Raw genomic sequence first — 27630 nt, forward strand, 5'->3', positions numbered from 1 at the left:
ATTCTCGTTTATTTCCCGTCGGTCTAGTTCCGCCACTGTTGTGGCCAATCACCGACGCCCAGGGAGGCGACTCCACACCCAGGACCCTAACTCACGACCCGTTTATTAACGGACCGGCGCCAACGGCTTTACTTCCTCATGCGATGGAAGGCGTGATCCCAGAGATTTTTCGCCTCAGAAAATCTCCCGGTGTCGGCTAGGATTGAATCTAGACCAGTTGGGTTGGTTGTGAGTGGATCACGCCCCCTCACAACCATCGACACCTATGTCGGCGGTGGGATTCGAACCCAGGCGTCGAGCGTGGTTGACGGAGACGTTACCAACCACACTAGGTCCCCGCTCCAACAAAAAATGTGGTGATGAACAGAAAACTGGATAAAACTGGAACAATTTTCAAAAAACTGGAAATATTCAACCTTCAGCTGTTTCGCTGACGATCTTCAAAAAAACTGGAGATATCCAGGAAAAACTGGAGGGTTGGCAACGCTGGTAAACACGGTAGCAAATAAATGTGCTTCGACGACCTTGAAAATCCATACAGATCAGCAGGAAAACGCTAACTGGTAAATTTTGCACAACATGAACGTACTTCTATATCATCTGCACTTCTGCTGAACCTACTGAACACGCATGCTACTTCTTAGCCGCATCACCGGTATTTTCGCCACAAAAAATATATAAATTCTTATAAATAAGTAATATAAATTGGCGTAAGTGTAAAATGGCCCTTCTAGCCATGGACCACTTGAATTTGTTTCGTCTATCATTTTGATTTCTCCGCTAGGGAGATTGGCATAGCGCATGGCAAATAGAAAATGTGTGTAAATATTTAAATAATAATTTTACACTAGTTTACTATTTAAAATATATGCCAAAACATGAATATATGAAGTCGTTACATTTTTAACGACATGCTAACCTACTAAAGTAAACGTATTCTGTGTTTAAAAACTGAAAGTAGTTCATCAAAAGGTTTAACATCTGTTTTATTTCCACTCTTTCAGCACCCTAAAATGCTTGAGTGCTTTTGATCTGTGAAGATCGTTGATTATTTAAAAAAAAATCAAACGGGTTTATACTGAATAATGCCTTACCCAGCTTCGAAGTATTTTTATTCTAGAGTAGTTTCAACAAGTATCCATTAAAAAAGTACCACATTATTAATTTTGAATTCTTTGGTCTCTACAAGTTCTGTTTGGATCATTTCAAACTTGGGTTATGTCGTTGATCCATTGTCTATACGCTAAAATGCGTGTATATCCGGTTGGCATACCCTCACTACAGCTGGCATTAATTTGAGATGCAATACCAGTTAATACTGGGGTGTCCTCTAGAATCGATACAAAACCGGCCCCGCGGTCACCGTTGCAGATGTTGGATGCCTCGATAGTATCTTCGCCACAGAATTGACTTGATTCTGTAATGTCTAGCGACAGCTCCGTGCAACGTTCAACATTCGTAACCCGCTGGAATGACCGCATTAGGAATTCCGATGCTGAAGATGCTGTGGATGATGTTTAAAGTGTAAGAACTTCATTATTGATTCTACTCTACTTAAATTGAATCGAAACTTACATTGTGCGGTGGTAAAACCGAATCCAACGATAGATCCTTGTTCATTCATCAGTGGTAACTGAATTTCATTCAAAGCAGGTAACGCAATAGGAGCTATAGTTGGTGTGAAAACAAGAGATTCAGCCAAAGCTATGATACCAACATCATTCGCTTTGTTCGTAGGGTTGAATTGGGGATGCGGAGTGGCTGTAGTAGTGGTTATCATGGTCAATTGAGCGAAAACATTACTGCCGAGACCAATATGCCAAATCACAAATCTGTTGGATCGACAAAGGTGGTTCTACCAAATAAAGCTCACAACATACAATAATCAGTTTACCCTTCAATATTTTGCGCAGCTGTGACGATGTGTCGTTCAGAAATGATCGAGCCACCACCAAAAAATCCTAAGTTGTTTTCATTTATATACAAGACATACGCGTTGTAAGGCTCATGGGGAGCGGGGTGTCCGTTTATAATGTAAGGTGTTCGGTCCGGAAGCGCCTTTGTTGGTGAAAACATGAATGTAAAGTGTTCTGGCCTTAATCATATTTGTTATAAATTATACCTGAACTCCCAAGGTGCAGAGTATCGCCAGAAGTGTGAATTGTTTCATAGTGATTAGATCACGCTTTGTGCTTCTAGATTACTGGAATGGTAGACGATTATTGCTCAGGTTCAGTCTTTTATAGAGTTACATTTTGGTACAGTAAAATGAAGTGAGTTTGAGCTAGTTGATAAATATTTGTAAGAATGTTAGAATTTGATATTTGATTATTTTTCGAGTACTTCTGGAAACTGGCGAAAACTTGTTTATCAATGACAATTGTGTTTCATAAATTGGTTAATTTACCGTCAATAATTCATTTATCATTAGATGAAGCTGTGGTTATAGAAATAATTTTTGAACTACATGTCTTATCAGAATAAAATGTTCTTCGGTAAAAAGACAATCCAATTATTATTATTAGCGCTTCTGTTTCACACAGTGCGGTCAAAAACGAAGAAATAGAACTCAATTTGTTCATCTAGTCGCTTTCGTGAATAATAACCTAAAATTCACTGCGAGTTTGTTCAGATCAGTTGAATTTTCTTCGAAACATAATTTGTGCCTCAATTAACGAACAAAAACAACTTTACCCCGTTTCACGTTTCAAACGTTTCACAAATGCTGTTATCACTACACTGCGATAGGTAATCTTTTTTTCTCTAAATCCTGTATTTCAATCACCCAAATGTATCGTCGTCCGTTATGCACACTAAGTTCATGTGAAAGAAAAATTTTGGCATTTTGACGTGGGACTACGTCTTTGTTTACTACACTGGGATGCATTCTGTAAAATTGAAAATGAAACTGGCAAATGTTGCGTCAGATTTCAAACGTTAATAACAGCATAACTACATGATGGATCACAATAACTTATATGTTGTTGGATAGATAAAATGTAGAACAATTTTGTAATATGCTAGTTATCACTCTAATTTCATTGCTAAGCGGTAAAGATGATAAAAAGTTTCAATGACAAATTTACGCGAACAATGAACCAATTACATGCGAGCATTCCTAGCACAGACGACGTGAATGGACACCTTCCGTTCCCTGCGATTTTCTTTGTATCAATATCGAAATAAAAATTGACAGAGTCTCCCCGTCCCAATAGGTCAATTTACTTTTGCTTCCATGAGCTTAGACTAATATGATGTCTCGAAGGTAAAAGTTTTCTGAAAAGTTTGAAACAATCCCCATTCTTGATCAATATCTATACCTGCTGTCAGAACCTAATAACAACTGATGTCACAGTACCAGTGGAGTAAAGAACCGCAGGTTTCTCGTCGTCTATGATTGCAGCGGTACTCTTCTATTCGTACATTTCAGCGGTACACTCCTACTCGTACTGCAGCGGTACACTTTTGTTCGTACATTTCTATTCGTGTGCAATCGGGAAAAAACTGCAATGCTGCTGCTTATGGTGATTGAAAGTTTATCTCATAAATGGTCGGCATGCGACCAGACCGAACCAAGCGCCAAAAACATTATTTCGATTAAAGGCGATCAAAGTTTATTCACCCCGTATGCTTCCTGCAAGCTGCTGCAGAGAAATTTTGTTATAATACCATTCTCAACTGTTCAAATGATTTCGTATCTTCATGAAATATAGATTATCAATTTTAACATCCACTAGTGTTAAAAACTCAATTTTCAAAAAAGTGGCGCTTGGTTCGTTCTGGTCGCACGCTGACCATATATGATTAGGTACCATAAATTACTCAACAAGAATTGTAAATTTTTGCAACGGATATTTATTGACGTAGGACTACGTCTTTGTTTTCTATACTAGATTACACTTTGTGAAAATGAAAATGAAACTGGCAAATGTTGCGTCAGATTTCAAACGGTTATAGCAAGCGAACGACTTAATGCATCTTAGTCATTTATATGTCGGTGGATAGATAAAATGTGTAACAATTTTTTGATATTATGTTCAACATTGTTGCTTTACTGCTTAATGGTGGAAAAAGGTGAAAAGTTCCAAGGTCAAGCTTTCCCATACATTTCCCTTGTTCTTGGCTTGCTTCCCAAGCACAGATAACAATAACATGGACGAAATAAATCCACTGCCTACATATTTTGATTCAACAAAGTGTTTTGGTTTGTTTGTCTTTGTCTAAGCTGCGTGGCCACGCCTTAATGGTAAAAATCTACGCTGAACTCGATACAAAAGACTGCGTGTGGAAAATTCAGCTTCAGTTTAGTTTGTTCCACAATAGCGAGTGCGGTGCAGCTGTTAAGCTTTGCGACATTGAGAAACGAGAGCTGCATACGATTCAACTTCCAGGCACCGCGGAGCATGTTACCTGTATTCTGCACACGGCAGCAACAGTTACCATCGTACGCTGCAGGATATTTTGCTGGCACAGCTGCTGGAGGGCACAGCGGAGAGCAAATTTTATACGCGGCCAACAAAATAATCGATGCTACCGGTGGTGGTGTGATTATCAGCATTCTGTAGCATACATTTCGAGCTGAAGATTATCGAATCGGTTCTTTTTAGAACTATAAATGCTTGAAGATAGAGTTACGAGAATTTTCACAACTACTCCTAGTGTGAAATGTCCATCTATTTCTCAATAATCATTTTTACAATAACGACCAGGGCGCACCAAAGATAAACGGTAGTGTTGCCTATGAATAGTTTATCACAACAAGACATAACCCTCATTTCAAGAATTTTCACTGCTAAATTGAGTGATTTTCCGGTTTAATTGTTTGTTTGTGTTCACTCGAACACCGTTATCAGTCAAATATCAGCAACGAAAATTAGTTAATCTAAGAACCAAAGTGATTTTCGCATCGGGAAAGCAAAAACTTTCTTTTGATGCTTATGAAAATCACTCAGTAGTATTGAAGATGTATTGGTTTGTTTCTCTTTCTTTCTATAAGCTTCGTAGCCACGCCTCAATGGTAAAATCTACGCTGAACTCGATACAAAAGACTGCGTGTGGAAAATTCAGCTTCAGTTTAGTTTGTTCCACAATAGCGAGTGCGGTGCAGCTGTTAAAGCTTTGCGACATTGAGGAACGAGAGCTGCATACGAGTCAACTTCCAGGCACCGCGGAGCATGTAACCTGTATTCAGCACACGGCAGCAACAATAACCATCGTACGCTGCAGGATATTTTGCTGGCACAGTTGCTGGAGGGCACAGCGGAGAGCAAATTTTAAACGCGGCCAACAAAATAATCGATGCTACCGGTGGTGGTGTGATCATCAGCATTCTGTAGCTACATTTCGAGCTGAAGATTATGAAATCGGTTCTTTTCAGAACTATTAGATAATGAAGATAAGAGTTATGAGAATTTTCACAACTACTACTAGTGTGAAATGTCCATCTATTTCTAAATAATCATTTTTACAATAACGACCAGGACGCACCAAAGATAAACGGTAGTGTTACCTATGAATAGTTTGTCACAAGATATAAGAATTTCACTGCTAAATTGAGTGATTTTCCGGTTTAATTGTTTGATTGTGTTCACTCGAACACCGTTATCAGTCAAATATCAGCAACGAAAATTAGTTAATCTAAGAACCAGAGTGATTTTCGCATCGGGAAAGCAAAAACTTTCTTTTGATGCTTATGAAAATCACTCAGTAGTATTGAAGATGTGTTGGTTTGTTTCTCTTTCTTTCTATAAGCTACGTGGCCACGCCTTAATGGTAAAAATCTACGCTGAACTCGATACAAAAGACTGCGTGTAGAAAATTCAGCTTCAGTTTAGTTTGTTACACATAAGCGAGTGCGGTGCAGCTGTTAAAGCTTTGCGACATTGAGGAACGAGAGCTGCATACGAGTCAACTTCCAGGCACCGCGGAGCATGTTACCTGTATTCAGCACACGGCAGCAACACTTACCATCGTTCGATGAAGGATATTTTGCTAGCACAGCTACTAACTCGGGCACAGCGGAGAGCAAATTTTATGCGCGGCCAACAAAATATTCATGGTGCGATTATCAGCGTTCTGTAGCACGAATTTCTAACTGAATATTATGGAATCGGTTCTTTGCAGAACTATAGATGCTTGAAGATAAGAGTTATGAGAATTTTCGCAACTACTACTAGTGTAAAATTTTCATGTATTCATGCATGGTTAGTTTTAAAATAACGACTATCAAAAATAAACGGTAGTGTTACCTATGAACAGTTTAGCGCAGCATATAATAATATTTAGTTTAGCATATATTATATATTTAGTCCTACGTCACCTTTTCATACAACCCCTAGGGCTGTATACCTTGTAGTATTTAATTTTATCTTCGATATTCACTTAATAATCGTGACCGGATAGTATCGAAAGAGTAAATTCCCAAATATACACATTCATAGAAGAGTAAGAGCCTGCGAATGCTTGTGAATTTTTGGTTTATTTACTAAGATTCATTCAGAATCTCTTTTTACATTTCAAAATTGTTGGATGATATATTATTATTCTAAGCTTTACCATAATAAGCTGTCTTCGTAATACAGCGAATGTAGTTGTAGGCAAATGAAAAAAAATGTCAAGCAAAAAATAAAAGTGGAATTGTTGATTGCTACGATTTTTTGCTGGAACTTGTTAATAATTTAATAATGATGAATCTTTGTAAGGGCTTCCATATTATTTTGAAAGTAAGTTCTATATTATAGATTTGATTTAAGCAGAGTTAAATAAGACAAAACCATTCATTATGATAACGTAAGTATTATTGGATTTGGTTTTTGAGGATATAGAGTTAATTCTGACTTTGACGCATTACGAGAAATTCTTGATGTTTTTTGAACAAACACGATATGCTTGGGCCTTGTCAAATATATGTTGTTTGCACAAAAAAAAAATACTACAGGCATTATATCGCCAAATATAAACAATAGGGGGATTCATGTCGAGCTCGTAAACAAATACCCAGCCGTAAAAATACTCACCTCCATTGACGAGTAATGGAAGATACGCAGTTTACGGCTCGGTATTCGTATACGAGCTCGATGTGAAGACCCCTAATATTCTTTCGAGTGTTGTTGAATATATTTCAAAAACAGCACAGTCGCTGAGCAAACACATTGATTATGTCTGCAGACTCTGTATATTTAGTAACAAAAAATCCCCTAATTACAATGTTTAGTCCCACGTCACCATTTCATACAACCCTAGGGCTGTATACCTTGTAGTATTTTTCTATTTCCGGGCTAGAGATGCCCAGAAACAAAAAAAAAAATAAAGGCAGTATTTATAGACCTATAAACGAAAAAATTGTAGGAAATTCCAGTTTGTTCGAACATTGACAGCTTCGAAAAACCGTTTATCAAAAATGAACACGATAAACAAGGGTGTGAGTTTTCAGACACCATATACGCAGGTTTTCATGAATATAAAATTACCTGGTTGGTGAAAGAATGTTTTACTGACAACCTATTAACACTTCCTTGAAAATAGAGCGGAAGCAAGAAACTATTTTCAACAATCATTATCATCTGCGTAATCAAACATCTCCCTGAGAGCAAACTAGAATTTAAGGTTAAAATTTGCAACAGCTGTGAAATTACATATTTTCCCAAATTATGGAAAAATGCGAAAAATACTCCAATTTTAAAGCCGGATAAGAATCCAGCTGAGGTTTCAAGTTATCGACAATCAGTTTGCTTATTTTTGATAAGTAAACTATTTAGAGTTACTAATATGGTACGAGTTAACGAACCTTTAGGTTATTTCACTGGAGCTGCTCTTCTAGACATAGAACAAGCATTCGACAGTGTTTGGCATAAAGGTTTGATTGCGAAATTGCTAACTTTCAATTTTCCAATTTTTCTAATCGAAATTAAAAAAAAAAAATCTAACTGGTCGATATCTGCAGGTTGCAGGTTGTCTACCAGAATTCAAAATTTGATAGATTTCTTTTAAGAGTAGGTTCAAAATTAAGTCTTGAGTTCAGTCTTGTACAACATGTTTACTACAGATCTTCTCGATTTACCTTCAGGATGCATAAAGTCACTGTTCTGAAGACACAAGCATTTTCGTAAAAGGAAAAGTCTCCATGTCATTTGCAGACGGTTGCAGACAAGTTAAGATATTTTCTCTTCTTTTTTGCAAAGATAGAAAATTCACCCTAATGCTTCTAAAACTCAATTGATAATTTTTCTTCATAAGGCTCGAGCTTCTTTTCTCAAACCAAACAATAATCACGCTATCAAGATGAATGGGGATGAGCGGGGGCCTAGTGTGGTTGGTAACGTCTCCGCCAACCACGCTCGACGCCTGGGTTCGAATCCCACCGCCGACATAGGTGTCGATGGTTGTGAGGTGGCGTGATCCACTCACAACCAACCCAACTGGTCTAGATTCAATCCTAGCCGACACCGGGAGATTTCCTGAGGCAAAAAATCTCTGGGATCACGCCTTCCATCGCATGAGGAAGTAAAGCCGTTGGCGCCGGTCCGTTAATCAACGGGTCGTGAGTTAGGGTCCTGGGTGTGGAGTCGCCTCCCTGGGCGTCGGTGATTGGCCACAACAGTGGCGGAACTAGACCGACGGAAAATAAGCGAGAATAAAAAAAAAGAAGATGAATGGGGTTATTTTAACTTGCTCTGACAGGGTTAAGTACATGGGACTAATTTACCTTAATAAATTATTTCCATAGATCACATTGAGAGAATACAAGCAAAGTGCATTGAATATACGAGATATGTTTTTATATTCTCTCATTTATTGAAATTCTAAACTTTGTTTGAAGAATAAACTTTTGAATCAGCAATGCTTTATGCTGTTTTTGAATCAGTAATGCTTTATGCTGTACCGATCTGGTGAAGTTGTTATTCAACAAGGAAGAAAACACTTCGAAAGATCCATCTATAGATCTATTCTATACATATCAAAAAGGAGTTCTGTCTGTCTGTCTGATCCATACAGACTTGGAAACTACTGAATCGACCGACATGAAAATTTGTATGTACAGGTTTTTGGGACCGGGGAAGGTTAAGATACTATAAGACCCCTCCCTCCTCAGGAAGGGAGGGCCCTCATTCAAATGAAACACAAATTTTTGCATAACTCGAGAACTAATCGCTCAAATAATGCCAAGCTTGGCACGTTAATGTATTAAGAAGCAAGAAAAGAGGCTAGTGGCATTTTGACACCCCTCCCTGCTCTGGAAGGGAGGGCTCCCATACAAACGAAACACAAATAACTGTATAACTCGAGTTTTAATCAAGGAAATAGAACCAAATTTGGCGTATGGTGGTTCATAAAAGCAAGAAATTTTTCTCTGGTAGGTGGACACCTCTCCCTTTTCTAGGAGGGGGGCTCCCATATAACTGTAACACAAATTTCTGCAAAACTCATAAACTCATCAAGTAAATAGAACCAAATTTGGCATGTTGAGGTTTTTGGGTGTAAAAAATATTCTATGGTAGTTTGACACCCTACCCTTAACTAGATATAGATATATTACGGAAATACCTATATAGAAATGTAGGTATTTCCGTTATCATAATAATGCGATCGACCACAGACACAATTTTAAATTTCAAAATGGCGACTTCTGGTTTCTGGAAAATAGGTAAAAGCGACCAAATACTACACAATATGACTATTCCCGTAATTGTGACGATGCATAGAAGTCAAATATCAGACATCATTTTGAATTCTCATACGGCGATTTCTGGTTTCTGTAAAACAACCCAAAGTTACCAATTACCACACAGTATGAGGCGATGAGGCGCAGAGGCAAGGAATCGACCCCGGACATCATTTTGAATTCTAAGATGGCGACTTCCGGTCTCAGAGAAACAGCCGAAAGTGGCTAAATACCATTCAAAATTGGTGTTTCCGTAATCGTGATGATGCACAGAAGCCAAAAATCGACCTCAGACACCATTTTGAATTCTAGATGGTGGCTCACGATTTGTGGACAGCAGCCCAAAAAGACCGATTACAAAATGGTTATTTTCGGAACCAAATTGACACTCAGAGGCCAGAAATGAACTCCACATGCTTTTTTGGTGTTGCCTGGGCAATGTCATCCGACAATAGCTAAGTTTGGAGGTGCGAAGCGATCATTGGCGCGTAAACCAATTCCGGCGGTAGAGAAAATGCTTCGCCAACCCGAGCGCCTGTTCGCCGAGATGGTGCGGCTCAAAACAGCGTCTGATCTTCATGTTAGGAGCGGCTGATCAACGTCCTGGTGGCAGCGTTGGACTCTAAACAGAGCTGACACGATGGTCCCCCGGCGAGACAGAGGGTTTTTTTTTTGGTTTAAATTAGTTTATTTGACACGGCACGATACATTTTCTGTTTCACTGAGCCAAGTACAATTCGTATTAATTCTACGTTAGCAGGGAAAAGAGGAAGGCCTTTTTTTATTCTCGCGGCCGACTACGAGCTAGTGGGGATTTAAGGTGAGAGGAGGGGAGGTACAATTTTGACTTAAAACTATTTTGGAATTTTGTTTTTCAACTGGTAGAGCAATTGTATTTGTTTGTTGTGGGTTCAAAATATTTGTGTCAGCATAGATGCGGGCTCTTCGTTTCCGTGTCTTCAGCATAGTATATTTGTATCCTTAATCTGACAAATAGACAAAGAAAATTTTAAATTTTAATGTCAGCGTTTTTCAGAAAGCAGTATAGCTGTGTCATGTACTGCAGATCACCGCTTCCCAGAATGTCTCTAACGGGAACGTTCGGTTGTTTTCCTCGGGCCCGGAGGGAATCTATAAGCTCAGACCTAACATCACAGAATTCGGCACACGACCAAACAACATGCTCGATGTCATGGTAGCCATCGCCACAAACGCAGTGATTACTGTCTACAAGCCCTATACGAAAGAGATGCGTGTTTCGCGTGTAGGGATTGGACATAAGTCTGGACATCACGCGAATGAAGTCCCGACCTACATCCAACCCCTTGAACCATGCTTTCATCGATACCTTAAGAAAAATGGAATGTAGCCACCGTCCCAGTTCATCTGAGTTCCATGATGATTTCCAACTGTTGAGTGTTCTCTGACGCAAAATGCTATAAAATTCATCATAAGCAATTGGTCTTACATAAATATCGCCATCAATAGCACCCACCTTAGCTAAAGCGTCAGCCTTTTCATTGCCCGGAATCGAACAATGAGAAGGGACCCACGCTAAGGTAACCCGGTAATTTTTATCTGTTAAAGCACTTAAAACCGCCGTATTTTCCCCAGGAAATACGAGTGTGCTTCACAGTCTTCATCGATCGCAGAGCCTCAATGGCACTGAGACTGTCTGTGAAGATGAAGTAGTGGTCTATGGGCAGGGTTTCGATGATCCCAAGAGAGTAATGAATAGCAGCAAGTTCTGCGACGTACACGGAAGCAGGAGCATCAAGTTTGTAGGAGGCGGTAAAATTTTCGTGGAAAACACCGAAGCCAGTGGACTCATCTAGATTAGATCCGTCAGTATAAAACATTTTATCACAACTCACATGTTTAAACTTATTTAAAAAAATCTTAGGAATCTCTTGTGGGCGCAATTGATCCGGGATACCAATAATGTCTTCTTTCATGGTGGTGTCGAAGAATATAGCATTGTTAGAAGTATCTAATGGTGCGACATTGAAGGGAACGTATGAAGAAGGGTTAATATCTTGAGCCATGTAGTCAAAATATAAAGTCATAAATCTGGTTTGGGATTGAAGGTCGACCAACCTCTCGAAATTTTCAATTACTAATGTGTTCATGACCGTACATCGAATTAGTAACCGGTAAGAGAGATTCCAAAAACGATGTTTCAACGGAAGAATACCCGCTAGCACTTCAAGACTCATCGTATGGGTCGACTGCATGCAGCCCAAAGCAATACGCAAACAACGATATTGTATTCTCTCTAGTTTTATAATGTGCGTGTTCGCGGCGGAGCAAAAGCAGAAACAGCCGTACTCAAGAAGTGACAATATCGTTGTTTGGTATAACCTTAGAAGGTCTCCTGGGTGAACACCCCACCATGTTCCGGTAATCGTACGAAGAAAATTAATCCTCTGTTGGCATTTTCGTGTCAGATACCTAATATGGCAAGCCCTGGTGCATTTAGAGTCGAACCAGACCCCGAGATATTTAGCGACTAAAACCTGAGTGATCGTTTTACCCGTTAGTAGGAGCTGCAGCTGAGCTGGGTTATGCTTCCTAGAAAAAACGACCAACTCAGTTTTCTCCGGAGAGAATTCGATACCCAGCTTAAGAGCCCATTCAGACAAATTGTCTAAGGTATCTTGCAATGGTCCTTGCAGATCGCTAGCCTCGCTACCAGTAATGGATACAACGCTATCGTCTGCAAGTTGCCTTAGCGTGCATGAATTTGCAAGACATTCATCGATGTCATTGACGTAAAAATTATATAAGAGAGGACTTAAACATGAGCCCTGGGGAAGGCCCATGTAACTAATTCGGGAAGTTGTCGAATCGCCATGTGAGAAATACATATGCTTTTCTGACAACAAATTGAGCAAAAAGTTATTCAAATTTGGTTAAAGTCCCTGCGAATGAAGTTTCGCGCTTAAAACTTCTACAGAGACAGAGTCAAAAGCCCCCTTAATATCCAAGAACGCAGAAGCCATTTGCTCTTTTCGAGCAAATGCGAGTTGAATTTCAGTAGAAAGCAACGCTAGGCAATCGTTCGTCCCTTTGCCCCGGCGAAAGCCAAATTGAGTATCTGAAAGTAAACCGTTTGTTTCGACCCATTTGTCTAACCGTAAGAGGATCATTTTCTCCATTAATTTCCGGAGGCAAGAAAGCATTGCAATCGGCCTATATGAATTGTGATCAGAGGCAGGTTTCCCGGGTTTCCGAATAGCAATGACTTTTACCTCCCTCCAGTCATGCGGAACAATATTTAGCTCAAGAAACTTGTTGAACAAATTCAACAAGCGTCTTTTTGCAGAGTCGGGTAGATTCTTCAACAGGTTGAATTTTATTCTTACTAACCCTGGAGCCTTATTGTTGCACGACAGGAGAGCCATTGAAAAATCCAACATCGAAAATGGATTCCGTAGTTACTAAAAACGCGTCGCGAAAGGTTTTCTGTTCCGGTACAGAGTCCGGACAGACCTTTTTGGCAAAATCGAGTATCCAGCGATCTGAATACTCCTCACTCTCATTAGAAACGTCACGGTTCCGCATGCGCCTGGCGGTATCCCAAAGAGTGCTCATCGCTGTTTCCCTCGACAACGCGTTTACGAACCGCCGCCAGTACCCGCGTTTTTTCGCCTTTACTAAGCTCTGCCTGCCCAGTGCCTCGTACTTTCGAAGTAGGTTGACAGTGCCGTACTCCCGGTAGTCCTTATACGCCGCGGACCTTCGCGCGTACAGCTCAGAGCACTCTTTGTCCCACCATTTGTTGGGAGGGCGCTGTCTAATCGTTACCCCGGGTATCGGTTTCGTCTGAGCTTGAGTCGCGGTGTCGATTATCAAGCCAGCTAAAAACGCGTATTCTTCCTCCGGAGGAAGTTCCTCGTGAGTCTCGATAGATTCCGCTATAAAAGACTCATAACGCTTCCAATCAATATTACGTGTAAGGTCGTAGGAAATATTGATTGGGTTCGGGGGAGTTGAACCATTAGCAATTGATATAACGATTGGAAGATGATCACTACCGTGGGGATCGTTGATTACTTTCCACTGGCAATCTAACGCTAGTGATGTCGAGCAGAGGGATAGGTCAAGCACGCTTTCACGTGCTGGAGGATTAGGTACACGTGTCGCTTCCCCAGTATTCAAAAGTATCATATTGAAGTCGTCGATCAAGTTACAGATTAAAGAAGATCGGTTGTCGTCGTACAGCGACCCCCAAAGCGAACAGTGAGAGTTAAAATCTCCCAAAATCAAAAAAGGTGCGGGAAGCAATTCTGCTATATCAAGGAGTTGCTTCTGTTCAATCCGCGCGGATGGGGGAATATATAACGAAACAAGGCAAAGGTCTTTTCCATTCATATTCGTTTGAATGGCAACAACTTCAATATTCGAGATCGAGGGGAGGTCGATTCTGAAAAAGGAACAGCACTTTTTGATCCCTAAAAGTACCCCTCCACCGTGTGAGTCTCGATCTCGACGAGTTATGTTAAAATCGTAGAAATTGAGTTGATCGTTTGAATTGAGAAAAGTTTCACAGAGCGCGAACGCATCACAATTGTATGTGTTTATCAAATGTGAAAATAAATCGAATTTGGGGATGATACTTCTGCAGTTCCACTGTAACACAGCGACGAAATTCCTAACCTCTTTCGACGTATTAGTCATCGAAAGATACGATAGCTGAAATGAGGGACCAAGTTGCTGTGAGTTGCTTTAAAAAGGTTTTCACTGTGGGGAGAAGGGCAAGAAGAATGTTTTGAAGGAGATCTGGTATGTTGAATGTTTTAAATATCCAGTCCACAATATCAGAGAATTTTATGAACCCTGTTTCTTTTATGTCTTCTGATCGAGAAATGGGTGCACGAGGGGTTTTTGGTGCCCCAGGAAGCGGTGGGTACTCCTGGTTTGATTTGAAATTAAAACCGGGGGGTACTTGCTTCGGTTTTTCTTCACCGCTTCCTTTTTGTGTTGTCTTATTGGTCATTCCGCTAGGGGTTATCTTACGACCTTTGCGAGAAAGATTAGGAGAGTTGAGCATTCTCCTCTTCCTAGATCCCTCTGGCAAGGCATAAGAACACCCTTCGACGGGATCGTCAGATGTACCCTCATCGGTTGGCAAAAAGGAAAAGATGTTTCCTGTCGAGGGTGGCTCAGCCCTCTTAAGCATTTCTGCAAAAGAGCGCTTTGATCGTTCCTTAAGGAAACGCTTAATTTTTTCCTCGCGCTGTTTGTACGCGGGACACGCCGAAAGGTCATGCCGAGTTCCCTCGCAGTAAAGACACTTTTCAGTATCCTCACTGCAAGCGGTCTCAGCATGATTGCCTCCGCACTTGCTGCAGCGTGCCTTGTTGCAGCAGTAGGTGGCTGTATAACCTAACTGCTTGCAGTTTTGGCAATGCATGACCCGCGGTACGAACAGGCGTACAGGCAGATGAACCCTGTCCAAAGAGATGTAGTTCGGCAGTGCGGATCCGGCGAATGTTACACGGAAGGAATCCGAAGGGAGGAATTTCTTCTTCCCTTCTTCGATGGATACTGAATGCAATTGCTTGACATCCAGTATCTGACAGAGGGTTGGGGAAGGCCCAACGAGCCCCCGGAAAACAACATGTTACAAACAACGTAAGAGATAATACGGATCGGAACTATCGGCATGGACCCAGGCAACGAAATGAGGGCTACGATTGGACACTTGGGACATGGAACTGAAAATCGCTCTGCTTTCCAGGATGCGACAGTATAATCTACGACCACGCAACTTCGAAGTCGTAGCGTTGCAGGAACTTTGTTGGACAGGACAGAAGGTATGGAAAAGCGGGCACCGGGCGGTTACTTTCTGCCAGAGACCACCAGCGAGCTAGGAACCGGCTTCATAGTACTGGGCAAGATGCGCCAACGCGTGATGAGGAAGGAGCCGATCAACGTAAGGATGTGCAAGTTGAGAGTAAAGGGTCGGTTCTTCAACTACAGCATCATCAACGTGCACTGCCCACATGAAGGAACACCAGATGATGAGAAGAAAGCATTCTACGCGCAGTCGTGCATGCCGTGTCTAATGATAACTGCCATCGGTGCGTAAACTTTGCGGCCTCCCGTGGTATGGTAGTCCGAAGTACCTTCTTTCCCCGCAAAGGTATTCACAAATCCACCTGGAGATCACCCGACCAGCAGACAGAGAACCAAATCGACCACGTTCTAATCGACGGCAGGTTTTTCTCCGACATCATTAACGTTCGCACCTACCGCAGTGCGAATATAGACTTGGACCATTACCGCATGCGCTCAAAACTATCGACGGTGTATAACACCTGCCGAAGTCGAACGGTGCGACCAAATATCGAGCAACTGCGGGATGCCGAAGTTGCACAGGAATACGCGCAGCACCTGGAGGCAGTGCTAACCACAGAAGAGCAGCTTGGCGCAGCTACTCTTGAAGATGGCTGAGGCAACATCCGATTCGCCAAAGCTAGCACTGCTGTAGCACTACTAGGTACAAGGACTCCGTATCATAGAAATGACTGGTTTGACGGCGACTGCAAACGGTTAGTAGAAGAGAAGAACGCAGCACGGGCGAGAATGCTGGAACACCGTACGAGAGCGATCGTGGAACGATACAAACAGGCGACAAACTGGAATGCTTACCGGGCAATCACTCTGCTGAACGCCGCCTAAAAGGTACTCTTCCAAATACTCTGCCGTCAACTATCAACATTTGCAAAGCAGTTCGTGGGACACAACCAGGCGGGATTCATGGGTGCCCGCACCACCATGGGTCAGATATTCGCGATTCGGCAGGTTATGCTGAAATGTCGCGAATACAACGTGCCCACACATCATTTGTTTATCGATTTCAAACCGGCGTACGACACAATCGATCGAGACCAGCTATGGCAAATTATGCATGACTAAGGATTTCTGGATAAACTAACACGGTTGGTCAAAGCGACGATGGATCGAGTGATGTGTTTAGCTCGAGTATCGGGGGTACTCTCGAGTCCCTTTGAAATCCGAAGAGGTTTAAGGCGATGTGATGGTCTTTCGTGCTTACTGTTTAACGGTGCCCTGTAAGGTGTCATTAGAAGAGCAGGGATTAACACGCGTTACACGATATTCCATAATCGGTTCAACTATTTGGTTGTATACCTGCATCGGATTAAAGGCCGAAGCCAAACGGATTGGACTGATCATAAATGCGTCGAACACAAAGTACATGAAGGGAAGAGGTTCACGAGAAGTCAGTGCTAACTTCCCACCTCGAGTTCGAGTTGGTGGTGATGAAATCGAGGTGGTCGATGAGTTCTTGTACTAACTGCCGGCAAAGATACCAGCAGAGAAATTCAACGACGTAAAGGCAGGAAATCGTGCATACTTTGGTCTCCGGAGGACGCTCCGATCGAGTAGAATTCGTCGCCGCACCAAGTTAGCCATCTACAAGACGCTGATCAGACCGGTGGTCCTTTACGGGTATGAGACATGGACAATGCTAGGGGAGGACCAACGCGCTCTGCGGTCTTCGTTCGGAAGGTGTTGCTCACCATCTTGGGTGGACTGCAGATGGAGAACGGAACTTAAAGAATGCAAATGAACCACGAACTGCAGGAGCTGCTTGGGGAGCCATCTATGGTCCACATCGATTGATTGGCCGGTTGCGATGAGCTGGGCATGTTGTGAGGATGTCGGACGACAGTCCGGTAGAGATGTTTCTTGAAACCAATTCGTCAGGGACCAGACGGAGAGGTGCACAGCGGGCAAGGTGGATCGATCAGGTGGAAGACGATTTGTGGACCGCAGCCATGGACCGAATGGAATGAAGGCGACTCTTACGTACAGCAAAGGCCACACCACGGCTTGGGACTGTTTGATAAGGTAAGCACACGCAAAAGTTTAGACTTACATCTTCAGATGTGTCCTCTCAAAACGCACATTAAATGCTCTGGCTATGCACAACAAATGTGTCAAAAGGATAACAGAGATTGACAGAGATCGAAATCGGAATATGTATATTATACACAACATCGTGGTGTTTCGGTAGACTTCGGTTTCGAGCAAACGATCAGTTTTGGGGCGCTCAAAAAACCGCTGGTAACTTTCGTGAGTCGGTGCGTATCAAAGGCTCGTGCATCCCTAATCACCGTCAGCAACCGAATCAGCCAATAGCGAGCCTTGTTGCAACAGAACGTTGAAACTGATGCTGGTGCCAGTAACGTGGAACCGAATGCATATAAATAAAACCAGAGCCGTCGTTAAATGCCAAATGTTTTAAACAATTCCAATGTCTTTTTAATTGTTATTGATTCGACGATGTTTTTGAATGACCGGATTCATGATAGTGAATCGATCAGTTCATATTTGCATTAAGCTAGTCAGTATCAAAATCATCAGTATTGATTACTGCTTGCACTGCTTTAACGATAGCAGCATTCTGAAAAATATTACCAATACCAGTACGAATCATCATGGCAATACTAGCGCCGGTTAATACTTCAAAAATGTTTCGATTTTGAGCCGTCCAATACATTGAATATTCGCTAGAGCACCAAATGCGCTATGAACAACACACATTCGTGTGTTACTGGTTCCGGAACAGTACAAAGGATGCTCAAGAAAGACGCAATATTGATGTGGTTACGCACAGTCCAACTTTTGCGTTTATGCTTTTTTGAAATCCAAGGTAGCACTTTTCGTTTTTGGGAAAACAGCCAAAAATGGCCGAATATCAAAATAAGCATATCCGGAACCAAAATGACGTCCAGAGGCCAGAAAATAACTTCACATGTCATTTTGGAATTCAAAATGACGACTTCCGGTGTCTGGAAAACAGCCGAAAGCGACCAAATATGATATTTCCGTAATCATTAAGATGCACAGATACCAAAAATTCATCTCAGACACCATTTCAAATTCAATAATGGTTACTTCCGGTTTCTGGATAACAGCTAAAAATGACTGAATACCACCCAATATTGATATTTCCGGTATCAGACTGATGGCCAGAGGCCAGAAATTAATTTTACACGCTATTTTGAAATCCAAGTTGACGACTTCCTTTTCTGTAAATCTGCTGAAAATGACCGAATGTCATCCAATATGGGTATTTTTAGAATCGAGGTGATGTACAAAAGCTGAAGACAAGGATGTTCCCATTCTGATGAAACCAATCATTACAAACCATATTTTTAAAGTAGGAACATATCCCATGTTCAATTCGGTATGCATTTGCAGACTATAAACAAATCGGAAGTTAAATCTTTGGATGTAGCTGAAATCAATTTAGAGTGTATGAAACCATTTAATTGAAAAAAAAAATGGGCGGAACAAAGTTTGCTCAACGATTTTCAGGCAATTATGTTAGTTGTGAGTTCATTTCCCTTTTTTGACCAGTCGGTTTAAATTCCTACAAATGATAAGTTATAATTGCGAAAGAAAATAAATGAATGATTCATCTCATTTTATATCCCCTGTAGTAATTTAAACCACTGCGACCATTACAATCAGATCTGTTGTATATGCTCCGTCATTCATTGTGCTCATCATTATCATTACAACTGACCAATTAAAATAATACGTTTAAGGGCACGAGAATCGAAATCATACTAGTGAACGAGAAAAATCTGAATACCTGAATACTTTTCAATATTGTTTTGAAAATGATTAGGTTATTCAAAACAAAGTATATATAAGGTTTGATGATTACTTCTCAACAATTTACAACATTTGTGCTTAATTATGCTGTATTGTATTTCTCTCCTGGTATTGCTTACGTGGAATGTATCGCACGTGTAAATGATTAACAATGAAGCCATTGTGTTTATGATAGCTAGATAAAAATCAGTTTGAATAAATGATAAGGAAAAATATCGGGTTATGAACCCGATGATAAAAAATGAAAGCAGATTGAAAGTGTAATGTATAGTGCATAGTGATTCTATCAACAGGTCAAACAAAATTAACGCTTTTCACTTTTTATTACACTTTCACTATTTAGTTCTATCACTTTTCGTGATAGAATTAAATAGTTAAAGTGTAATAAAAAGTGAAAAGTGTAGTTGAAAATTTTTCTATCAAGACGCTCGAACAGAAGTGAATAAATTTAAAATTAACGCATTTTTTAAATTTTGAAAACGAGAATCTTTTATTTTTGGTAACCGTTAAAATTTGAACAATCCGGTATCAAAATACGACAAGATTGTAGACCTCATTTGTCATCAAACGTGTGAGATTGGCACCGTTTCTTAATGACGGAGCCAGTGAGTTTCTAGACCAAAAAGCCTTGCCTTCGAAAGTTATTATCACCGGACCACTTCGTTTTGTGGGTTGGTTTTACAGTTTATAGATAAGCGATAAGCTTATTGTCGTAATTATAATCCTAATCTTTCGTAATGCCTCGTTCAAACTGTGATTCATGAAATGAAATGAAATGAGTTCATAATCAATCAAATTATCTTGCGCAGTTTACCATAATAGATTACCGCATACCAAACGCAGTGACGATTCGAGGCCAATTTTTTTTTGTAAATTGTACAATTTATGGTCATTGAATTATGTAATAAGACAGAAATACTCTCTATAAACGGTTTGCAGATCACGCCATGTCGAACGTAACGAAATGTTTGCACCGGGTCGCATGGCCTATCATATTGAGCTGGAGGATGAAAACGCAGAGACGGATATTCCGACTACGGTAATTCGTTCGAAGGCCGAAGTTCCTCTGGTGGCAGGAGACACTCAAACATTGACAACCAATGACATAGTCATCAATAAACTAGCACAAATTTTATCCTATTTACGACAGGGTGGTCGTGGAAAGAAAAATAAGCGCAGGGTACGCATTCGTACATAAACTTGGGAAAAAGTAAATATTTCAATCGAAATCATGCATAATTTCAGGACAAAGATAAACCACTTTTCAAGCTGCCAGATGATAAACATATGGATGATTCCATCTATGGAGATATTGGCGAATATAAACCAACACGCCGTTATGATCAGGGAGCTTCCTCATCAAAGGCTGATGACGGACAAGAGAAACACAGATACTTTGATAAACCGAGTGAGCAGGAAGAGCGGGAAGCTGCTTCTATGCAAAGTACTATTCGCTAAATATGTGTTTTTTATAATTCGTAAAAATGACTCTTTATTTCAGTTCCTGTACCACCAAAAATATCCGCACATTTAATTACAAAGCTGACAGCCGAACCAGAGGGCTATGCTGAATGTTATCCTGGTTTACAAGAAATGAATGACGCTATCGACGATTCCGATGATGAAGTTGACTACACCAAAATGGATCTGGGTAATAAGAAGGGACCAATTGGACGATGGGATTTCGATACGCAAGAGGAATATTCAGGTAATATGTTCTACTGCAATATTTGAGTCCTCCCAATTTCAAAAGTTTTTCAATAATTCAGACTATATGAGCAGTAAGGAGGCTCTTCCAAAAGCGGCTTTCCAGTATGGTGTAAAGATGCAGGATGGGCGTAAGACGCGCAAGCATAAAACAGAAAAAAATGAAAAGGCCGAATTGGATCGTGAGTGGCAACAGATTCAGAATATTATTCACAAGCGTAAAACGAAGGAAGGTGATGCCGGAGAGAGTGATGCCAAAAAGTCTAAGCAGTGAGGTAATTTTCAGAATGTGCTGGAAAATTCAAATAGTCAACTTTTATTACACATTTGCATCCAGTTCTAATAAAGCTTGCCTAGAGATTCGAGAAAGAACGGTATCGTACCACAATAGGCCAAAATAATGGTCGCAGTAGTTCCAATCCCAACAAAAAAACGGTCTTTGAAGAACACTCCTCAAGTAAATAAGAAATGAGATGTTGTTATTTTGTAATATTTGTTCGAACATAAAAACCAGTGATAACAATGATGATAAAACTCACGTGACAACTGCAATATGCTAATATGAATGGTAATGGTTACAATGTTGAGGTAAAGTTTCTTTTCACGTTGCAATTTTAAGCGTATTCAGCTTTTATTTAATAACACTGATAAAATTGATACCCAAATCTGCAACCCCGTTAATCAATTTGCTGGTGTTACCTGGTTTATCTCTTTCGAAAAAAAACATTTAAAAAGAGATTTACCAAAAGAAAATCCTCCGGACGTATTCCGGGGTTGAAACCCAGATAAATTAAGATTAAGGTGATTTGTTAAAAATTACTAAACAAAAAATTCACGATGGCTAAATGAAAATCTGAATATGAATGCAACTAACGTTAACAATATGTTTATCAATTTTAAATGGATTTGCCCTGTTTTTACGGGAAGTTTCAATGGAACTGATTCCTGATGAACTTCCACGATAGATGATTCATTGAAAGTTATAAATAAATATGTCTCGTGTAAGTATGATTATTATATAACAGATAGAAATATGACTTTCTCTAGCTTTGTCTTATCAATCACGATTAGTGATTACAAACGTTTCGAGTTTTCATAAGTTAGTGTTTGTGCTCGAAAATGTGAAAAATGGATGTTTGAAAACGGCATTGTATACACAAAATTATTAAGAAAGCAGGTATGGAAAACAATTCTGTTGCGAAGAATTTATTTTATTATTATTGGCGCGTAAACAGGGTGGCCACTCTACCGGGAAAGACGGGAAAAGCGTGAAAAAGACGGGAATTTAAAATCACCGGGAAAAAATGTCGGGAAAACCAGGTAATTAGGCTTCACACCGGGAAATTTATCCTTCAGCCAGTCTTCAGCTTCATTTGTTCAATGATTTCTAAGAAAGTATCAGCAGCAAGTGTTAGCAAGTGAAATCATTGGAAAATTATATCTCTTACTTCTGCTAACCGCGTCTATAGACGAGTTGTAGTAAATTAATTTCTAAACTTGGAACAAATATTTATTGGAACAAAAAATTTCAATTTGAATGATATAAAATTGATGTCATGTGAAAACTTGAAAGATGAAGCAAACATTATTTTTTTGATTTTTTGGCATATCAAAGACGATTTCGTTCAAATGAGTGTTTTAGAAAGGAGCTCATATCTATCGAATAACTGAAGACAGTAATGAGTTCGTTTAGAAATATAGTGAAATTTCTTTTTACGCAGTTTTTTTTTGTTTAGTTTTTCACGCGTCTCTTTTAACGCGAATTTTGGAATTTTCGCATTATATCATGCGAAATTTCAGGAAAAGTCGCGATTTACTCAAATTATTTTGAATTTTCATTAATTTTTTTTTCGAATTGTTTATTTAGGGGGTCGGTTTTATTTATTTCACGGAAAAAAATCCGAGATCTCAAAGTTTCATGCGTTTCTACGACATTTGCCATAAAAAAATCGACGATTTCATGTGCATTTTTCATTGATCACTTTGAGGGTTTTGTTCCCGAAGTCCGTTGGAAATCGATTTTTGCATGAGGACTTTTTTTTAAAAAAAACACAACATTTTCCTAACGCAAAACGATGTTTATTGGTTAAATTTTCCCCATACATTCAATTGGCACTTTAATATAGAAGCATTGAAATAGCAAAAGCAAGCAAGAAAGCGCGAGAAGCGAAGGTTGTCAAAGATTTTGAGATTAAAATGGCGAAAATTGTGCATTTTCTTTGTATTGTCTACAAACAGATAAAAGCGATGAAACAGGAATATTTTTCATTGTTTTGTAACACTATTTTTGCATGGACATGAATAAACATGAATAAACATGTGTAAATTGATGTTTTTCTCATATTTATTTTTAATAGAACACCGGGAAAATTTATAAAATATCAACCGGAAAACCGGGAAAAAAGCGAGAAATCGAAAATTGATTTTAAGTTGCCACCCTGCGTAACTGTTTTCTTAGAATGTTTGATGTTGCAAAATTGTATGACGCCTTGAAAATTTTGCCTTTTCACTGCTGTTGTAAGCTTTTTGTATCATTTTCGCCGTTACGATATTTTGTTATGTTTCTCAGCACCAAGCTGTTGGAAATAATTGTGAACGACCCTTTATTTGCTAGCTGTTAACATTATATTGACACCGAGCAGCATGGGTTTTTTTAAGTAGAATACTTCTCTCAGGAAGTTCGGCTACATAGGGATGTGAAATGAAATTCTAAAACCGAAAAAAGTTAAAAATATGTCCAATTTCAAATGCTAATAAATCGGTTAGTATTCGATGGATTTCCTTCGTTCTTGCAACAAAAGATTGGAAAATCTTCTAAGATTCTTCCCAAATGAAGATAATTGTAATTTTATTATTCACACTATTGTACTATTGAAAATAGTCAAGCCTTGTCAAAACGAAAAATTCGACTTCTGATTGGTCGTTATATGATTGCTTCCCAAGCACGGTCGACAGAATCATATACTTTGCAATTTAAAACATGCTTTGATCAATTCTAGAGGCCAATTCTATAGTATGGAGTCCTTTCCACGCAAATTGGTCACACAGAATAGAAATGGTGCAGCAGAAATTCATTCGCTATGCTCTTTCTCCCATGGCGGGATCCACTGAGCTTACCTTCGTATGAAAATCGTTGCCTACTTCTTGGCATCCAACCATTGCAAAATGGTCCAGAAACCGAATTTAGGGGGAAATTTGGGTCTAGAGCTCTATAGCAACATTCTAGAGAAAAACTTTCTTCTACAAAGTTGTTACATATGATAAAGCGCTTATTGAAAAATTATCAAAAATTAGGGTGACCAACATTTTCAATGCAATCAAGTATCTAACTTTTTTATCTTTGTAGATAGAAGAGAAATTTGTTCTACAATGTTATAGCTCCATTAATTTTAAGTAACTGTAAAAAAAAGTTTTTCTCTATCTTTGAAAACAACCGATTAATATTGAAAAAACATATTTTACGCTCTAACTTTTTTATTTCAAATTTCATCTCAAAACTGTCTTTGAACGACTTTTAGAGCTTTTTAAGAGAAACAATTTGCAATGCTGATATCGTAAATATCTCAATTTTACTCAAAGTTATTAATATTTTTCATCAAAAAATATGCGTTTTTCATTTGTATGTTTTTTATTTTGGGGCAAACATAAAAAATATCTCTTGGCCTCATTTTGAAGGGCATACTTGACTCTATGAATGGAGGAACTTTTAGAGATATGTTATTTTTTAAATTTGAGTAAATTCAATTCAAAAACAAGACGAAAATTTCAATAATTTTATACATTATGCATATTAAAGCACCCAGATTTACTTTTTGGTATTTTTTCTTATAACTAGACGTAATTATCTTTAATTTGACCCAAAAAGATCGAAAATCGATCAACTGGTTCAAAAGTTATGAATTTTTTTTAAATTAAATACATCGAACACAGTCGTTTTTATGGTCACCCTATTTCGAAGTTGGTCACGCAAAGTGCTTCAATTGTGCTCAAAATCGCAGGGATGCATCTATGTTAAAAATAATCAAGCCTGTATTGTTTCGTTGGGTTGTTAAAGGGACCAGCTCCGAAATAGGGTGACCATAAAAAACGGCTATAATCGATGTATTTTATTAAAAAAAAATTCATAACTTTTGAACCAGTTGATCGATTTTCGATCTTTTTGGGTCAAATTATAGGTAATTACGTCTAGTTATAAGAAAAAATACCAAAAAATAAATCTGGGTGCTTTTATATGCATAATGTATAAAATTTTTGAAATTTTCGTCTTGTTTTTAAATTGAATTTACTCAAATTTAAAAAATAACATATCTCTAAAAGTTCCTCCATTTATAGAGTCAAGTATACCTTTCAAAATGAGACCAAGAGATATTTTTTATGTTTGCCCCAAAATGAATGACATACAAATGAAAAACGCATATTGACGTAGGACTACGTCTTTGTTTTCTATACTAGATTACACTTTGTGAAAATGAAAATGAAACTGGCAAATGTTGCGTCAGATTTCAAACGGTTATAGCAAGCGAACGACTTAATGCATCTTAGTCATTTATATTTCGGTGGATAGATAGAATGTGTAACAATTTTTTGATATTATGTTCAACATTGTTGCTTTACTGCTTAATGGTGGAAAAAGGTGAAAAGTTCCAAGGTCAAGCTTTCCCATACATTTCCCTTGTTCTTGGCTTGCTTCCCAAGCACAGATAACAATAACATGGACGAAATAAATTCCACTGCCTACATATTTTGACTCAACAAAGTGTTTTGGTTTGTTTGTCTTTGTCTAAGCTGCGTGGCCACGCCTTAATGGTAAAAATCTACGCTGAACTCGATACAAAAGACTGCGTGTGGAAAATTCAGCTTCAGTTTAGTTTGTTCCACAATAGCGAGTGCGGTGCAGCTGTTAAGCTTTGCGACATTGAGAAACGAGAGCTGCATACGATTTAACTTCCAGGCACCGCGGAGCATGTGACCTGTATTCTGCACACGGCAGCAACAGTTACCATCGTACGCTGCAGGATATTTTGCTGGCACAGCTGCTGGAGGGCACAGCGGAGAGCAAATTTTATACGCGGCCAACAAAATAATCGATGCTACCGGTGGTGGTGTGATTATCAGCATTCTGTAGCATACATTTCGAGCTGAAGATTATCGAATCGGTTCTTTTTAGAACTACAAATGCTTGAAGATAGAGTTACGAGAATTTTCACAACTACTACTAGTGTGAAATGTCCATCTATTTCTCAATAATCATTTTTACAATAACGACCAGGGCGCACCAAAGATAAACGGTAGTGTTGCCTATGAATAGTTTATCACAACAAGACATAACCCTCATTTCAAGAATTTTCACTGCTAAATTGAGTGATTTTCCGGTTTAATTGTTTGTTTGTGTTCACTCGAACACCGTTATCAGTCAAATATCAGCAACGAAAATTAGTTAATCTAAGAACCAGAGTGATTTTAGCAGCGGGTAAGCAAAAACTTTCTTTTGATGCTTATGAAAATCACTCAGTAGTATTGAAGATGTATTGGTTTGTTTCTCTTTCTTTCTATAAGCTACGTAGCCACGCCTTAATGGTAAAAATCTACGCTGAACTCGATACAAAAGATTGTGTGTGGAAAATTCAGCTTCAGTTTAGTTTGTTCCACAATAGCGAGTGCGGTGCAGCTGTTAAAGCTTTGCGACATTGAGGAACGAGAGCTGCATACGAGTCAACTTCCAGGCACCGCGGAGCATGTTACCTGTATTCAACACACGGCAGCAACAATAACCATCGTACGCTGCAGGATATTTTGCTGGCACAGTTGCTGGAGGGCACAGCGGAGAGCAAATTTTATACGCGGCCAACAAAATAATCGATGCTACCGGTGGTGGTGTGATCATCAGCATTCTGTAGCTACATTTCGAGCTGAAGATTATCGAATCGGTTCTTTTTAGAACTATAAATGCTTGAAGATAAGAGTTACGAGAATTTTCACAACTACTCCTAGTGTGAAATGTCCATCTATTTCTCAATAATCAGTTTTACAATAACGACCAGGGCGCACCAAAGATAAACGGTAGTGTCGCCTATGAATAATTTATCACAACAAGACATAACCCTCATTTCAAGATTTTTCACTGCTAAATTGAGTGATTTTCCGGTTTAATTGTTTGTTTGTGTTCACTCGAACACCGTTATCAGTCAAACATAAGAAACGAAAATCAGTTAATCTAAGAACCAGAGTGATTTTCGCAGCGGGAAAGCAAAAACTTTCTTTTGATGCTTATGAAAATCACTCAGTAGTATTGAAGATGTATTGATTTGTTTCTCTTTCTTTCTATAAGCTACGTGGCCACGCCTTAATGGTAAAAATCTACGCTGAACTCGATACAAAAGATTGCGTGTGGAAAATTCAGCTTCAGTTTAGTTTGTTCCACAATAGCGAGTGCGGTGCAGCTGTTAAAGCTTTGCGACATTGAGAAACGAGAGCTGCATACGAGTCAACTTCCAGGCACCGCGGAGCATGTGACCTGTATTCTGCACACGGCAGCAACAGTTACCATCGTACGCTGCAGGATATTTTGCTGGCACAGCTGCTGGAGGGCACAGCGGAGAGCAAAT

General features: G+C 39.4%; 2 protein-coding genes across 2 annotated transcripts in view; one reads left to right on the plus strand and one right to left on the minus strand.

Moving 5' to 3' along the window:
- Nucleotides 1–21426, plus strand: part of LOC129721231 (protein Red) — a 75104-nt gene extending 53678 nt beyond the window's left edge. Inside the window, exons 2-5 of the mRNA XM_055673553.1 lie at nucleotides 20258–20498; nucleotides 20564–20762; nucleotides 20820–21026; nucleotides 21088–21426. Of these exons, the coding sequence (XP_055529528.1) occupies nucleotides 20258–20498; nucleotides 20564–20762; nucleotides 20820–21026; nucleotides 21088–21299 (859 nt within the window). The 3' untranslated portion in view covers nucleotides 21300–21426. The remainder of the gene's footprint in view (nucleotides 1–20257; nucleotides 20499–20563; nucleotides 20763–20819; nucleotides 21027–21087) is intronic.
- Nucleotides 1094–2209, minus strand: LOC129721241 (collagenase-like). The gene is made up of 4 exons (XM_055673566.1): nucleotides 2123–2209; nucleotides 1895–2058; nucleotides 1576–1832; nucleotides 1094–1504 (listed from the first exon to the last, which is right to left on the minus strand). Exons 1-4 carry the CDS (start codon nucleotides 2168–2170, stop codon nucleotides 1206–1208), a joined length of 768 nt encoding a protein of 255 aa, XP_055529541.1. The 5' UTR covers nucleotides 2171–2209; the 3' UTR covers nucleotides 1094–1205.
- Nucleotides 21427–27630: the final 6204 nt, after the last annotated feature.

Source organism: Wyeomyia smithii, chromosome 2 (assembly GCF_029784165.1).
Source record: "Wyeomyia smithii strain HCP4-BCI-WySm-NY-G18 chromosome 2, ASM2978416v1, whole genome shotgun sequence".
In the NCBI taxonomy this organism is placed as follows: domain Eukaryota; kingdom Metazoa; phylum Arthropoda; class Insecta; order Diptera; family Culicidae; genus Wyeomyia; species Wyeomyia smithii.

Coding starts and splice junctions, on each gene's coding strand:
- LOC129721241 (XM_055673566.1), bottom strand. CDS start 2,170: ATGAAACAATTCACACTTCTGGCGATACTCTGCACCTTGGGAGTTCAG. Junction 2,059..2,122: donor TCTGCACCTTGGGAGTTCAG/GTATAATTTATA, acceptor TCACCAACAAAG/GCGCTTCCGGACCGAACACC. Junction 1,833..1,894: donor GCTGCGCAAAATATTGAAGG/GTAAACTGATTA, acceptor TCGATCCAACAG/ATTTGTGATTTGGCATATTG.